General features: G+C 35.2%; 1 protein-coding gene across 4 annotated transcripts in view; it reads left to right on the top strand.

Moving 5' to 3' along the window:
- ATP9B (ATPase phospholipid transporting 9B (putative)) overlaps positions 1-16,996 on the top strand; it is a 172,366-nt gene that overhangs the window by 39,612 nt on the left and 115,758 nt on the right. For all 4 annotated transcript variants that reach the window (XR_011047779.1, XM_068395815.1, XM_068395816.1 and 1 more), the window contains exons 6-7: positions 4,544-4,602; positions 12,762-12,813. Coding sequence is in view for 3 of the 4 variants with exons in the window: in XM_068395815.1 (XP_068251916.1) it covers positions 4,544-4,602; positions 12,762-12,813 (111 nt within the window). In the remaining variant the exon portion in view is untranslated. The remainder of the gene's footprint in view (positions 1-4,543; positions 4,603-12,761; positions 12,814-16,996) is intronic.

Raw genomic sequence — 16,996 nt, 5'->3', positions numbered from 1 at the left:
TCTTTGCTGTATCCTTAAAGGGTGTTTAAGAATGTAGTGAAGTTGAAAAATATATGCCAGAACTGTTTGAAATCGAGAAAATATCAATAAGTGCTCTACATAAGAGATCAAAATGTGAAAGCTAGTATGTTTCCTTTAAAATTGGAGAATTGAATCTGTTTTAGAAATCTACGGTGATTTGAATTTTTTTTAACTTTTGAACTTCTGTTTATGCGGTGGGAGCTGCTGTATTCCTAAAATGCCACCTTACTGAGTTTATATCTCAATTGACCTTTTTTTTAAATTGCAAAATGGTCTCTGTCAAGAGGCAATCAGCTTTCAATCATTTATACCTATGTTATCTGCAACTTTAAATAAGATGTTCATCAGAATGTCTTGATTATTGTAATATTATTCTTTTGCAGTTATTTGAAATCTGTATTGAAACCTCTTATAGCGTTAGCATTTCAGCTCTTCAAGAACAAGGTCATCCTTCTGCTTTTTAAAAAGCCACTGCCTTAAGAAAAAGAAATATTTCTGAATCTAGAGGTACATTATTACGTTTGAAATATTGCAAGCAATAAAGACTTACCAATGACTCCATTCCTGATATGTAGACCATTTGGAACAGAGAAGTTTTTAAAGAATTGTATCAATTTAATCTAGCTGATTAGGACAGCAGTAAGCAACAGCAGAAACAGAACTTGAAATTTTAATGTAAGAAAATTTCAAAAGGAGGCCAGAAGAGAGGAAATGTCAAGGGGATTGTTTCTTCCACATTTTTGCAGCATCCAGGAGATTGGATAAGAAAGAATGAAGGCTTTCCATTTCACCCAAGAGGAGATAGTACACAGAGGAGAAGAGCTAGGAAGCTTCTCTCTGGAGTTTTATATTGATGATTAAAGACTAACCTCAGTTCACTATGTAAGATGGAGTTTGAAAGAAGGACCTAAGGACACCGCTTGCACTGAAAGATCAGCATCCTCACCTTGGACTCACTGTAGCTTTAAGCTTTCCCCCAGCTCCCCATTGTATTATGTACACTCTAATTATGCTGACAACTCAGACTAATACATGCCAGGCAAAACTTTCATATGGTCTATACTTGATGCCTTTCATTCAAGAGTTTTATATTTATGGCAAGCTCTGTTACCAACTCCAGAAGCAGTACTTCAGACAGTACTCAAGGTACAATGGGTAAGATGTAATAGCAAATTTACAAGAATTTGAAAATGCTACTCTCAGTGGTTACTGTTCTTTCAGGAGCAGCTTGCACTCAGGTAGCAGAGACACTTTTTAATAAAAAGTAACAAATTAATTTCTGATATAGTGTATACCCACATTTTGTTTACTTCATTTCTTAGATTTTTATGTGAAATACTTGTTAATGCATATGGGATATTTATTAGTTTTTCAATCATTGCAATTCATTTCAAAAGGCTTTATCTTGGAAGTATAATGAATTACTACAGACACATTTCAATGTTCCAGTGCTGCATAATTCTATATGTTGCTTTAGGCAAAAGCCTTGCGCCTTGGTGGACTATAAAGTCTGGATGCACAGCCACTTCTGACAGCTTTGGACTTTTTATTGGTAATTACACAGATGGTGAAGAGTGTTTTGCTGCGGAGATGTTTTTAGAGAAAAAATAATTTGCAAAAATAATTTATGCAGTGAATAACATTCAGTGTCTTTTTTTTCTCTAAATGCATATTCACTAAGATGTAGTATTGCATTATTTTAATGTTCTTTGAAATGGTATCTTATGAGTCTCATTTTTGCTAGTCTAAAGGAAAGTGTTATTTGTTGACTTTTCAAAATTTTAAGCCACTCTCTGAATTACTGCCACGTTTTACCAATTAGTTTTTAATGGAATATGTCCTGCCATTCAGATTCATTGTAGAATTAATTGTCTTGTATCTCACAGGCCATTTCCTTATGTGTGGGGATATACAGGATGCTCTAACAAGACATGTTAGTGTATAATAAAGACGGTATTCTGTAGCGTTGTATTAAGCCACCTAGAAAACAGTCTGATAAAGAACCTTTTCAATTGATGGTGTGAAATTTCCAGGATTGCTAGACTGAGTACAAGCAAAGGTGCAGTGTGGGTTCCTGTTGGTATACTTGGCGCCAGGAGTCTTTGCTTTTTGTCTGCCCTACATCATGTTGCAAATGAATGTTCTACCTTCTCTTCTCCTTTGAGGCTTAGTGTCTTTTGATCTTTACTGTAGATGCTGTTAGAACATGACTGTGGAAAATTCAATTGTTTAAGTTGATAAAATTGCTAGTAGTTGCATTTGATTAGTATGTCTGAATGGTTTTGGTCATACATGACTGCGTAGGTGACGTAGATCTGAGACTTAACACAGCTGGTACTAGAATTTTTGTGGCTGTTATTACTATAATTAGTTGATTGACTTGGTTATCACACTGATAAACTGACGAAAATTGTTAGCAGAGGAATTGAAAACAAAATAGAAAAAGCTATCCTTTTGGTAAAGCTAACAGATTTAGAAAGCAAAGTAAACATTACGATGTTTTTCTGGTATATACTATTCACTTCTGGTCAAAACTTGAGAGTTTTTAAAGAGAATTCACAGACTTGTGCAGTTAAGCAGACTAAATATGTTCATTTGGTATCAGACTGTTCTTTTAGTGGTTGAGCTTTAGTATTAGTTACTTTAGATTAAAAAAATAAAAAAATGTTGAGAGATTGGCACTAACTTAATTTCCATAGATATCTTGAAACTCCTGTAGAGAACTGCTAATGTTTCTTGCTACACCTTTTTATACCTTGGTTTTCTGCTACTCCCTTCACCCTCACAAATGTGTTATGGAAAAGTTAAGAATCAGATTGAAGATATAATTTGTTTTATATTTGGGGGCAGGGAGGGGAAGGTAGCTTTGGCAACTGAAAAATTGAATGGGTGTAAAAGATCATTATCAATAACAACGACTGGCTTTCAGAAATAACATTGCACACAGGCCAAACAAAAGTTCTGATTTTCCTCTGGCGTTGCACATTTTAGAAGTGCTAATGTCATGGAAAATGTATTAGAAATTAGCTGTAGGAATAATTTTTTTTATTGACTGAATTAAACATTAAACAACTGTTACTTTTGAATGAAATGCAATATTAAAGAGCAAGTGCTGAAAAGAATTACTCATAACATGAATCTTGCTACCTTTGACTAAAGGCATATGTAAATATAAGGAATTTTTTGAGGTTAACTACCTAATCTCTCTTCATTGAGAGTTATGATGAGGAGGTCTCATGGATTTGGAGCCTAGCTTAGTTTTTGTTTTGTACTTAGTATAACCTTGAGAGATGATGGAATGCTCATTGGCAAATCTACTATTCATAATACTTTTGATTAAACTCCAAACTGATTGCTACTCATCCTGTGCTTTTGTCGGTCTTCTGTTCTAATTCATTCAGTCTGATTTTTATTTAGAACCCTAGCACCTTGCCATGTTTTGACATACTTGTCATCTGCTACCTGCTGCTTGGAATCACGATAGTGTTTCTGATGGGAAAAGATGTTTCCTATGGGTGTGTGTTTCAGCTCATCAGGCTGTGTAAATATGTATGTGTTTATATCCTGAGTTAACAAGTTCTGAATTTATCACCTGTTAATCCTGGAAAAGGATATCCGTATGTCCTGACTTGTTTGTCTATGAGGGTTTTTTTTGGTTGGTTGTTTTTAACTCAGGGAAACAATTTTTTCTGGAATTATAGCAAGGACCTGGGACTAGAACTCCTGAACGCTAATGAGATCAACAATAACTCCTTTTGGGCAGTAGCTTAACCTCTCTGTCTCAGTTTTTTAGTCCATCAAATAAGAATGTTAAAACTTAAGTCTTACAAATATTAAGACCCTACAGAACATACAGAAATTAAATTGGTACATGTGCTGTATGTATTTTTGAATGAGTTGTTCACAGCAGTTACTGAATGGGCAGCTCTAGAGAATGAAAAACCTCTGTTTCAAGTGTTGATATTTTACTTTTCTAAAATGAAATCTTCAGGCATTTCTTCTGACTTTAGAGAGACTTACCTCTTTTTCACTATAATTGCCAACAAGCGTCAGACAATGCCAATTACATCAGTAACTTTAGTGGCCAAGCAAAACTACCTGTTGGTAACTGGGCTGTGACTAACAACTCGTGTGTGAGAATGCTCCTTGACTGTAAGCCTAACAACTCTTGACTTGTCAGAAATAGAAGTGCTGTCTAGTAGGAGATGTGAAAGACTCCTTTTTCCAATTTTAAAACTGTTATTGATGCTCTAGATCAGACTTGAGCACCTTCCATACGTATTTTTTTCCTCTAATCTACAATAGCTTACTGGTTACAAAGCTAGACTTTTTTAACCAGTGAATTATTCATTCAAACATATGAAATTTATTAATGTGTTCATTAGAGATCCATTTTGTACAAATTGTAACATTTTCACCAAACAGTAACATCTTTAAGTATAACTTGTATTCTCGGATTTATATTCTTGTGACTCTTTATTAATGTGTGCCTAAGTTGATTACATTTCTTCTTTTTTTTAAGGTAAAGTGCAAGTTAAGAGTTCAGACATACAAGTTGGAGACCTCATCATAGTGGAAAAGGTTGATACTTTTTAAATATATTTTAGAGACTAAAGATTATTAACATGCTAATTATCTTCTGAAGAAAAGTATATTGAGGTACTTAACTGTAAAGTACTAACTAGCTAGTATTTTAGTTCAAGTCTTATTTGAGAATCTTCAAGAAAGTCTATTTTTTCATTAATTATAAGCTTAATTGAATGTGAGCATTTATATTTTATGAATTGGTATATGCTTAAATTTATCTAGTGAAGGGAATACAATTACTGAATTAAATTCTCTGCCTTGTGCTGTGGTGAATATTCTAAGCTGTCTGATTACTGATGCCTTCCTTGTGATGCTCAAATCAGTGTTTTTCTATGTCTGAAGCCTTCAAGGATAAGTTTTATTTTTACATATATAAAGAAAAATTATATAATTATAATATGTATATAATATAATATAATTAAATAATAGAAAAGTTAATATATTTTTAAAAAGGAGAAAAAGCTTTCCAGTTTGATTGCAAATGGTGAGTGAGAGCTGTAAACTTTTTTCCCCTCTATGTTAGTATTATGATAAAGACAGTGTTGCTTATTTCAGTTGGCTTTCTGGGGTACTAAGAAATTTTTGTGACCTTGAAAGTCAATTTAATTTTCTTGTCAGAGGCAACAGTTTTTACTTAAGTTCATTCTGGAACAGTGGCTCACTTTCTGGGTGCCAGCAAGTGATTCCCATTACTCTTTGTATTAGAGAGCTAATCTATGGAGATGCTGGAAGGATGCACGTCAAGTTGAAGCTTGTATCTGCAGCTTTGTTTGGAGTGTTGTATGGCAAGTTGCAGCTTGGCAGAATAATCCTTAGTGGAACCTAGTCAGTGACTGGACTTTTCTAAACTTCTTGGTAGTTTTACTCCTATTTAGTGGAGTAAATTACTTCTGATAAAAGAAAATCTTTCAGCAAATATGCCCTCCTGATACATTTTGTACTTCCTTATTTGTTAATACCTCTCCTTTTACTTGGAGAGTTTGGAGAACTCATAAATTGTTGGTGGATAGAGATTATTTTCTTTTTTTTAGCCGTAAATAAGAAATTCCTCTCCTGTTTGTTTTGGAAAACTTCTGTTTCCTTCCTTTCTGTTCCTTCTGTACTCCAAAGAAGGAACAATGCACCCAAATCTCATTTGGTTTGCTGCTCTCAGCTTAAAATATACTTACTTTCATGCAGTTTATACTATTTCTTGCCTTTTTTTTTTTGCCTTTCTTTTGTCTGTTATCTGTACCTGGTATCTTTTTGGGCCTGAGCAGCATATACTAGCATAGACAAGATTAGCACTAATATGTCTGACCTTTACATCTGTTTTGCCTTACTCCTTGCTATCTTAGAGGGCAGCTGGAGTCACCTTGCAGCTGTTCACTTGTGCCTATTCCAGATCTTCCAGGAGACTGAGAATGAGATATTTGCTTTGGTTTTTGTTATGAAGGTTTTTAGGGCCTTCTTAATCTCTAACCTGGAATTAATTATTGTAGAGTGCAGGGAAGAGTCTAGTGGCTACATAGGTAATCTGCCTTCCCTGAAGTTTACTGAGGTCCATCAGTCTGTTGAATTATGCTAGAATTTGGAAAACTGGAGTTACTTTGGGGATCAGTCTGTCTTATATGAGGTAGGTCATTAGCATCTATTTCAGCATTATTTGCAGCAATTTACATATCATATGTTGAGAGTACCTGAAGTTTCTAATGGAAAAAAGTAATGTTTAAGGATTTAGGGAAACAATGAGTAGAGTTCTTTTTGATGAAGATTTTACTCAGGTATCTCAGTAAGATGCATATAATTGTTTGAATGTTGTCTTTCAGCTTCAAGCTCCCTCCTGCCCCAGCAGAGCTTTTTTTCCCTTTTGGCCTAGCTGGGGGTGCCTTCAGACTAATGAAATTAAATGTTTTCTGGTTCTATTGAGAAGTGTATTTTGTTGGAGCAGCAGTTTTCAATTTCAGAGTTGACTCTTAAGCCAAAGAACCAGTGGGGAGTGAAATGTTCAATTGCTCACTCTAATGGCAAAGGAACAAGTTAGCATTGTATTTGACTGGAAGATGCATCAACAGCATTTCTGCAGTGAAATTAATGACTCATTTGAGCTGAAGATCCATATGTTAACTAGTGACTGCATCACAAATACTAACAACTTAAGTGAAAGGCTTTTCTATACTTAAACAATGAATATCCTCTGATTATTGTCTTTTTTTAAAAAATAGGCCTTACTAATTATAAAACAGCTCTAAGTGACTGCAATGTGCTTAAAAAAGTTTAGTTCCAGGTAATATATCTATTATTTCAACTGAAAATTTTGTAATGCACTAATACTAGGGCAGGAAGAGGCCTGAACAGAAGAAAATATTGCCTGCTTTTAAAAGCTAGAAGACATTTATACATGTTAGCTGAAAAATGGTCCCCCGCTTCAAACAGACATGCTACTTCCTAGATGTTCTCCTTGGCTTGTGTTAAGGTACATTTTTAGTTTCCAATCCAAGCATAGGTGTGCATAGTGTCCCTAACTAAGGCAATTGAAGGGATGAGTTGATGAGTTCAGATATTGTTAGTTACACACTGTAGTTTATTGATAATTAGGAATACATTTTGGAGATGTGAAAAGGGCATAAACCTTAATAACACAGTTAATAATAATACATTTACTTAATAACATTTAATAACAACACATAATAGTGTTTTAAAACGTGGAACAGTAATGCTTTATCTTAAAACTTTGAGAGCTTTTCTTAGAGCTGTGAAGGGACACAATTTTTTTTTTTAATCTCAGGCGTAAAGTGAAATTAATCCAATATTTGTAAGGTTTGCAGTTAATGCTAGCATGCAGTATTGCCCAGCATGCAGATGCAAGAAGACAACTGGGAAGTGCATCTTCTGTTTATAACTCAGAAGCAAGCAGGAATATTTTAGTCAATGAGAGAATTACATGAATGGGGAAGAAAGGAGAGTAAGTGCAAAATTCTGAGGGTCTGTAGCTATGGGCTGTTGTAGAGGAACTGGAAGACTGACTAGGGAGCTGGAGAAGCTTATGTAAATAACAATTTCATGATAGTAACATGAGAAAATGGAAAAGTAATTTGAAAGATATTAGTACTTGTATTTTTCAAGTCAATATTGTAGCCTGTGTTGCAGGGAAGTACATGTGTGTTTGTGGGTTTTGTTGTTGTCCAATCTGGCTAGTATTCCTGGATGGCATGGAGTTAGCCATGGGAACCCAGAAGCTGGGGAAGGACTTACCTTGTATTGACCCTTGTCTTGCTGTAGTTAGATATCTAGGAATGAATCTGTAAGTCTGCAGCATAGACAAACACTGAGAGAAATGGAAGCCCTCCTTTCCTGGAGCTCTAATTCTGCCCAGACTTAAGCAAAACAATGTGTTCAAGTCATTTTCATGACCTATATTCAAATTTCAGTATATATCAATAAACATTTCTAGCTTCATCTCCATGGTAATTGAGATTACATAGTTTCTTCATGGATTTCTGAATGCTTGAAGTTGTATGTGTTGTCATTTTAACTTGTTCTACTTTGATAAATATGACATGAGAGGGCTAACATGATTGACATATTGCTGCTGTTTGTCTGTGACAATGTACAACAGAACTTAATTTTCTCCATAATAAGGTGTAAAGATTTTTGTAGCATACTTGCCATCTGTTTCTGTGTAGTCACTCTTTTATAGTGACTAGGTATGTCTTTGTAGGAGGATCTTTGCTCTCCAGTGTCAGCAGTAATAGTGACAATGTTTTTTGATATCTAGTATTCCTGAAGTACCTTTCTGCCCACTTCCAAAATATGGAAAACCTGATGAAAGATGAGATGTCAATCTTAAAATACTGTTGTGGTTTTGGTTTTGGTTTGTTTGGGTTTTTTTTGTTTGTTTGTTTGTTTTTGTTTGTGTTTTTTTTGTTGTTGTTTTTTTTGTTTTGTTTTTGTTGTTGTTTTTGTTTTTGTTTTTTTTTTTTCCTGAGGGAGAAAGCAAAGACAAGACAATCTCTAGCCTTCCCTGCATGGAAGGATACATTCAGATACGTTAATGGAGAAAAGCTTACATTATTTTACAGGAAAGAAAAACAAGCAGAGAGAACACATTAAAAAGACATAAAATCAAGATGCATATTTTCTATTAAAATGCAAAAATAATCACATGACTAATTTGATCGCAGTCTACAACTTCCTGAAGGGGGGCAGCAGGGGAGGAGGTGCTGATCTCCTCTCTCTAGTGACCAGCGATTGGACACAAAAAAATGAAATGAAGCTGCATCAGGGGAGGTTCAGGTTGGACACTAGGAAAAGGTTCTTGACTGAGAGGGTGGTCCATCACTGGATTCCCCAGAGAAGTGGTCATGGTGCCAAGCCTGTCAGAGTTCAAGGAGTGTCTGGACGATGCTCTTAGTCAAATGGTTTAGTTTTAGGTAGTCCTGAGAGGAGCAGGGAGATGATCCCTATTAGGTCCCTTCCAACTTGAGATATTTTATGATTCTGCCCAGTTTTGTCAGGCATAAAGTCTTGAATCTTGGATAGCAAGTACCAGATGAATGATTCATTTACTGAATGTGAAATGTGCATTCTCTCGGGAAGTTGGTAATGATTTGTAAAAACCTGATATCTCATTTGGATTGTTAGAACTTCTATTTAGTTCAGTATTAGATCATTTGACTGTTATTTTTGCAAAATTTTAGTGTGTTGGTCAAGTGTTTTGGTTTGTGTACCAGTAACTGGAAGTTTGTAGGCATGAAGCCAGTAGCCTGAAATTTGTGTAATGGATTTATGTCAGAGCTGGCAGGGAAGCTGCAAAAATGTATAGCTAATCTATATGAAGACTGGATATCTGTTTAATTGTTATTGTCATTTAAGGAAAGATTTATTTAATTTTGAAGTTGCGTTTTCACTTTCGTCTTTTTTTTTCTTTTCTCTAATAGGTGCATAATAATATATATTAAGGTTAATGTTTTTACTGCATTTTTTTCCAAATCTGAATATGAGATATTCCTGTTTGAATCTGGCCTCATGATGGATAATAAATTTCGCTACATGTTTAATTATTTTTTGTTATAAGACAGGATTCAAAAACATGCTGTACTAGCTGCAGTTACAGGTGAGCGGCCTCTTCAGGGTGAATACTGTTGACGTACAGACAAGCACACTGGCACTCTTGGTGCTTTTACAAATAAATGGGAATTGCTGCAAATCAGGAAGTATCCATGCATGAAAATACATAATTTTAAGGTATGGGGAGGGTTTTTTTGCTAACCACATAGGATTTTTAGGTAAACCAGAACACGCATCTATTTTCTAGTTTCTCCAAACTTGCTTGTTTTCCAAGCTTCTTGATTGCTTGAGATAGTACCATCTCTGTAGCCCTTCATGGCCCCTCTATGCTGAACTTCCCATCAATAGAGAATACAGTTGCAGTTGATTCCAGTTCCACTTCTGAATCGGTGTCCTTGACAGTATGTTAGAGGGGAGAGGCAAGAGGTACGTGCCTCCCAGAGATCAGAGAGAGTGCTTCACCTTATTTTGAAAGCTGAGCCCATATAACACAGAATCTGGCAGTTGACTTTGTCAGATCTATTCAGATCACGCTATTCAAAATGGCACTGTTGTGGCTCCATGCCGATCTTGGGAAGGTTTCTTTGGAGTAATGGAAAGCTTTGCCTACAGTATCCAGGATGTTTTGTAGTCAGAAATAACATTGCTATATGAGTGTGGCTTCTCAAGAACTAAGGCAAATGTTACAGTACAGCATTATATATATGGTGAAAAAGCATCAGCTTCTTCAGTGGTGTTGTCTGGTGTAAATACACGTTTATTCTCCATTATGAGTGAGACTGTGAATTTTTTCACTCTGAACTGATCCTTATGGATAGTCAGGCATAGTATTTTGAAGGTCCCCCACACTAAGTGTCATACAAAGCAGTGTTTAATTATCTTGACAGATGTATTTTGAGCTGTTTTATTGAAGGGGACTATCAGTGTAGATTTTTCTTTTGATACACAGGGATGAAGGGGAAGTGCTGCCTTCAAAAAAGTAAAAGGTGGAGGGTTAATAATGAGAAACTGTGTGTCTGGTTTCAAATCAAACCAGTTTGAGAATGTTGGGTTTCTTTCTGTTCATAGCAGTGTTGTGTCCTTAAAAGTGGAGATGGAGGACTGGCTTGACTCAAATGAACAAAAATACCCCTCTGTGTTTGTGTTGATTCTTCTAGGAGGTTTTTGACTGCGTTTGCTAATGCTGTGGCCTGGGCTATTGCCTAGATTGCTGTTGGGATAAGGACATTCAGAGCTGCTACGTCCTGAATGCACTTGAATTTCATGTAAAGATAATTTTGAACTCATTATGTTTTTCTTTGATAGTTACATCTTTGTAATAACCCATAGAATTTGTATCTTCCACTTTGATACAGTGAATCAAAGTATTGTGACTAGAATTATCCTTATAAAATTTAGAGGCGGGATTCTGTAGGCTGCTTTCAGCGTGTGAGCTGTTCCCTTGCTTTATGTTTTGAATTGAAGTTTTCAGGTTAGCTTGATCCCATCTTCATTGGTGTTTCTTCTGTACAAAATAACCAGTTTTCTATAGCGGGTAGTTTATGCACAAAATAGAGCCACAATTGAATTATTGCTGTATTAATTTTGCAATTCGATTACAATTGAAGTGTGAAATAGGGAGTAATTGTGTAGTTTTGAAATGCTCATATACTGAACATGCTTCTTAACTTATGTTGAGTAAATTCAGTCAAGTTTTTAAGGCTGAAATCTATGAGGTTCATGTGTGCCATGTGGTGGGCTTTGTCAGCTACATTTATTTTCTTTTCTAATCAAACAGTGAGCTCTTAAAAAATAAAAGATGAGCCTTAGATATGCAGTGGCTTTCAAGGCAATATCAACCAAGTGTAACAGGAAAACCTGAAATTTATCCTCAAATGGAGGTACTTTCTATGTGAAAAATATTTGTGCGTTATAGCCTCTTAACAAGTAATCTGAAAGGAATATTAAGAAATATTTTTAGCATGAAACTAGTAAAGCCATTGCTAGGAATCCACTGAGATTTCTTAATTGGTTAAAGGTAGTCTGTAAATGAAATGCAAATGAATCTTTGTGTTTCGCTTCAGTATCGAACAATACAGCATGTGGCATACTGGACAAGTTGTGATGGAAGAAACTGCAATTCAGTACAGTATCTTTTCTGATTGCTCTGTCCACTGTTCGCCCTGTTCCCTGTCAGCTTAATCTGTCACTTTTTTCCTTTCCAGTCCTGTATCCCTTTCAGGTTTTGACATGGTTATTTTTACTCCCCCCAGTTTTTCATTCTTAAACCCTGTGTTGGCGATGTGTAACTGGTGCTGGTAGATGCCTTGTGAACAAGTGATGGGAGAGCTAAGGATTTGGGTAGTCATGTAGCAGACAGCATGTGTGTGTGAGGGCAGTATTGTTCATTTTGGTAAATCTGTGGAAGCTTAGGTTGGCCTTTCTGTGGTCAACAAAAAATTGAAAATGTGATTTGGTACAGATAGTTCTGTGCTTGAAAGGGAAATGGCAGAACAGGTGTGCAGATGCATCTGACTGTGCATCGATACCTTAGATACTGAGGAAGAAATTCTATTGATTTTTGTCTTTGTAGAGGAGAGGTCTATAGATATGGGAAATAGGAAAATGCTAATCCCTGACTTGCTCTTTCCTCTGCATATGTTTGTGTTTGTTGGGAGAGAGGATACTTGGTATACATAATGTTTGCAACTTGAGTGCCAAGACAGATGTTTTAAATTTCACTGGTTTTCCTGTTATATATGCTAATTGAGTGTCAGAGTTTTGCTCAGTGAAATTATTTTTTGAAATATTTCAATTAGATATTTATATTCTTGATCTACTGCTTTCAGTCAAGAAAATGTGAATCTGCTATGGTTCTTCACGTGTATGATTCACTTATAAAGAGCATCTGAAAGGATTAGCTGTTGTTTGCTTATTGTATAATTTTTTGAAAATATTGATTTCTGAATTGCAAATGCTGAATGTAAAGTACTATGAGAAATCCTATTTTAATTGAGTTTCAATCCAAGTGTGACCTTTTGGTGATAGATCTTACTGGACATTTGATTGGAATTAACTTTTTTCCTACTTACAAAAAATATACCTTTTTTTTCCCCTCTCCTCAGAATCAACGAATCCCATCTGACATGGTGTTTCTCAGAACATCGGAAAAAACTGGTATGTTTTGATAATTCAGATTGGTTATGTCATAAGTTTGTGGTTGCAGTAAAATTTTAGATTATGCATAGTGACCAATGTGAAGTGGTCAAATAGATTGATGGTAGGAGATGTACCTTAATCAGATTAATGGGAGAGAGCCCATATGTGAGAAATACAGTATGCTTGGCCTGTAAAACAGGAGAAATCTTGCCATGGATGTGAGACCTTTATAGATATGTTCCTCTAAACAGATGATTTTTATGAATTGTTATAACAAAATTTTTAGGTAAAGACTATTAAGACTACTTCATATTAAACAAGTACAGTCTTTTAAATATAACTTGGCAGTATTTTAAATGATCTATGACTAATCATTATCTTGCAACACACATATAAATGTCATCTGATTATATTTCAGCTGTTAAATTGAAAAGAACTGAAATCTGAACCTACTAATATGTGATTAAAATATTTTTTTTAAAGTCTTACAAGGATCTATAAACCTGAAATAACTGATTTTTTTTTTTACTTAGAGGTAATACTGTCTTTTTGGTCAGTCAAAAAAACCCCCAACAATTTTCTTGAGTGAGAGAAAGAAAACTACTTCTCGTTAGCTCTATTTCTCTTCACATGGTTATAGGGGAGTACTCTTAATCTTTGAGAAAAAATATCTCCTTTATAGGAACCCTATAAATTATGCTGTTTTGATTAAAGTTTAGAAATTACTATTGGATGCCCCCCATATAACTCAAACGAGTTTTCCTCCTTTATATTACCATTTCTCTTCAGATCCTGAAGAACTGTCTGATATTTGTCAGACAGCACTATATTTCACAAAGCTAATAGCTGTGATATTGGTAAATCCTGTATTAGTGGCACTTGGTATTTCACTGTGGCACTGGAGTTCTATCATATATTTCAGATAAAAGGCTAAATTTGCAGAGATCATTTGCAAGAGAAGACAATATTTCTCATAGCCTACAGAACACTACTAGAGAGATATATTTGCTAAAAGAAGCAGAAATTACTGTATAGTTACTGTGTCTTGCTAATGACTTTCAAATGCTGATGAGATGCACTAGATCATCTATAACTGGTCTGGACTGACAAAGTTTTCTAATAGTCTGTATATAATCTCCATCTTAGTTAACCACCCTCTGGTTCAGGATACATGGGCTTTTCTTTTTATTCCTTCCCACAGTACCACATTTTATTAAAATGCATAATGCTTCTGACAATTCATCTCTTGGATCCAGCATGATTATAAAAGTATTGATAATGTCATCTTTTGATTGACAATGACATCTCACAATATCATCTTTTCCTACTGACCCAAAAACTGTTTCAGCTGAAATCACAGCTCCTAGAAAAGTAGAAAGTAGGAGGACTTCTGCACCTGCAGAAGAATTAGTTTAAACTAGGTGACATGCATGCAAGTGTATAAGTGGTAGAAGATCAATGTGTGTTGATCCAAAATTTGCCTAGCCTTTGCTAGGTATGTTGGATTAGGTGTTACATATCTAGGCATTTGGAAGCAATCAACATCCATTCCAGCAGGGGTATATATCAGTTGTAATTTAAGTGATGTGTGCGCAGCAGAAGTGTGTAGGGAACTCAGTATGTAACATTGTGCAGTGTTTGATGCTGTAGGAGCATCAAGAACTGTTCATCTGGTGAGAGCTAGCTTGCTGTCCTTAATTAGGAACCTTGCAGCAGTTTACATCAGATGTATTGTCACTGCTGGAACAAAAGAACACAAGATGAGACAGTTGCCTAACTTGCAACAAAACGAGTTCTTAAATTGTGTATTTTGCATATCTGATCTATGGCATGTTTTCTTCCCTGTTAATTCTTAAGTTCCTGCATTCTGTTTGTGAGGTTAAAAGACACTGTGTAGTCTCCTTTCCCTGTAGTACTATTAGTTGAAGGATGGAGCACAGGTATGGCTGTCAATGAACAATACAGGCCAGAAATGCATCTGCGCAGGATACTTCTGTGTCTTCATTGGAATACATATGAATAGTAAATCTTGAAGGACCACAGTTAATATAAGTTAGACTATCTCTTTGCCAAGATATAGATGGGGGGAGGGGAATGGGGTGAATCTCTATGTCAGAAATGTGTGAAGAAAAACATTTCTGAAAGTAAAATTCATTAAGTCTACTTCAGTGTTCAGTGTTTAAGTCTACTTCAGTCAGCTTTCTTAGAATGTCATAATTAAAATTTTCCTGTAAGAAGCTACATTAATTTGTTATCTAGAAAGTAAAGCTACTTATTTTAAAAGTTTATCATGTTGTAACAAAACTTTCCATAATTGATATTAAAAAAATGCTTGTGAGCATTTTGAGAGAGTTCTGTACCTACTATGTATATGTTCTTTATAATGTAAAGTGAATTAAGAGCAAATTGAGTGAAATTTTCCCAGAATTCTGATATAAATTATTTTATATATACTTCTACACATGGAATGTGATTTTTAACAGTAAAAATGTGCTTTCTGTAAGCATGCAACAGGTTAACTAGTTATATTGGTGTTGCACTTTGTTTAAAAACAAACAAACAAAAACACAACAAAAATAATCCCCTGAACTTCAAGCATATGGCAGTAATTGTTCTTTGAATAAAGAGTGAACACTTACATCTGTAATTGTTTCTTCCTGGATGTTGCAGTTTTGACTGATTTATGGTTTAATTTATAGTTGACACTTTAAGTACTTTGTAAAACACATTAGTTTTTTGCATGGTTGTATGTTCTATATGCAATTTTATTTTATCTTCTGTGCAATAAAACAGTTTAACTATAACTTGTTATAAATCTATAAAGAGTAAAGCAAAGAGTTTGAACTAATCTTAAAATCCAACCCACCCTGTAAGCTTCTTTTGGGGCAAAGTACTATTTTCCAACTTCAATATTTACACTACATATTAATGTAGTCTGCAGCACTGCAATATCCTGTATCTTCAGTCAAAAAAAGCAGCAGTTTGAGTTATAAATGGGCAGTTTACAAAGTTCAGCCTAAAACTGTTCTGGCTTCTTTTCACACAAGTGTGGCGCCTTGGAATAAATGAGACAGTGGCATGTGCTTGTTTTCCTCCCCTTCCACTTTCCACCCACCCCCCAAATGCACTGTTAGGAATGTTGAGGTTTTTAGGTGCTTTTAACTGTACACTGCAGAAGCTGAATTTCAGGGAATCAAGCTTATTTTGATAAAACTGAATCCTTATTAGCTGTCTTTTTATTTTTTATTTATCAGATGTGTTGTCTTTTAGCTAGAATATCTTCATGTAATCTGATATAATGACTTGATGCTAATGGATACATGTATCTAATTTCTAAGATTCCTATGTTTTTTTAATCAGATTTTTAGAAAATTTAGTCTGAAGACTATGTAGGTGAGTCTTTGTTTTGTATTCATGTTTGACAGTCCGTAGCATTGGTATTCCTCTCTTCCTGAATGGAGGCAGCTAGATGGCTGTTGGAGTTTAGAGTTCAGAGTACTTCCCAGGGGGATGGAGCAGGTGGAAATCACTCCTCAGATGTGAATTCTTTGCTGCTGTCAGGTTCCCATATAACAGAGGTTTCCACAAGATCTTCATTGGCTTCCAAAATAAAAATAAAAAAAAAAAAGAGCAAAAACCTCTGGACTAACGTCTTGGTTTTGTATATATTTAAAAGGCGGGGGGGGAAGGTTAAGGCTGAATCTTGTTTTTGCTCATTACATATGGCAGATATGACAAGCGATTTGGAAGATTTGTCCCATTTATCAGCCTTACATCAAATTAAAGGAAATGTTCATGCTGAGCCGGCTGCAAAAGATGGCTTAAAGGTTATTTTCATTTGGTGTATAAGCAGGCATCATGCCAAAACCAACCGACTACCTTAGTGCAAAGCTGTTATGCAAATGCAGGCAAGAGCTGTGTTACACCAGCGGAAAGCTCCCTTACTGAAATTAAGCTAGATCCTAAGTGGCCTTTAACATAGTTTTCAGGTTCTTTTTTAAATTGCTTGGCAAGCTCTTTATGTTTTATTTGTCTATATGCCATCTCAATCATAGATCAAAAGCTAGACAGGGCATTCCAGACATCATCATATAACTTTATAATTGTCCACAGGAACTGCCAGCTGAAGCAGGTGTTAATGACTTCAGCATTACGGGAGTATTATCAAAGATACTATGTTTGTAAAACACGAAGAAAAATT

The sequence above is a fragment of the Nyctibius grandis genome, chromosome 3 (genome assembly GCF_013368605.1).
Source record: "Nyctibius grandis isolate bNycGra1 chromosome 3, bNycGra1.pri, whole genome shotgun sequence".
Lineage (NCBI taxonomy): Eukaryota > Metazoa > Chordata > Aves > Nyctibiiformes > Nyctibiidae > Nyctibius > Nyctibius grandis.
The sequence above is the reverse complement of the archived record's forward strand: the minus strand, read 5'-3'. Positions and strand labels throughout refer to the sequence as shown.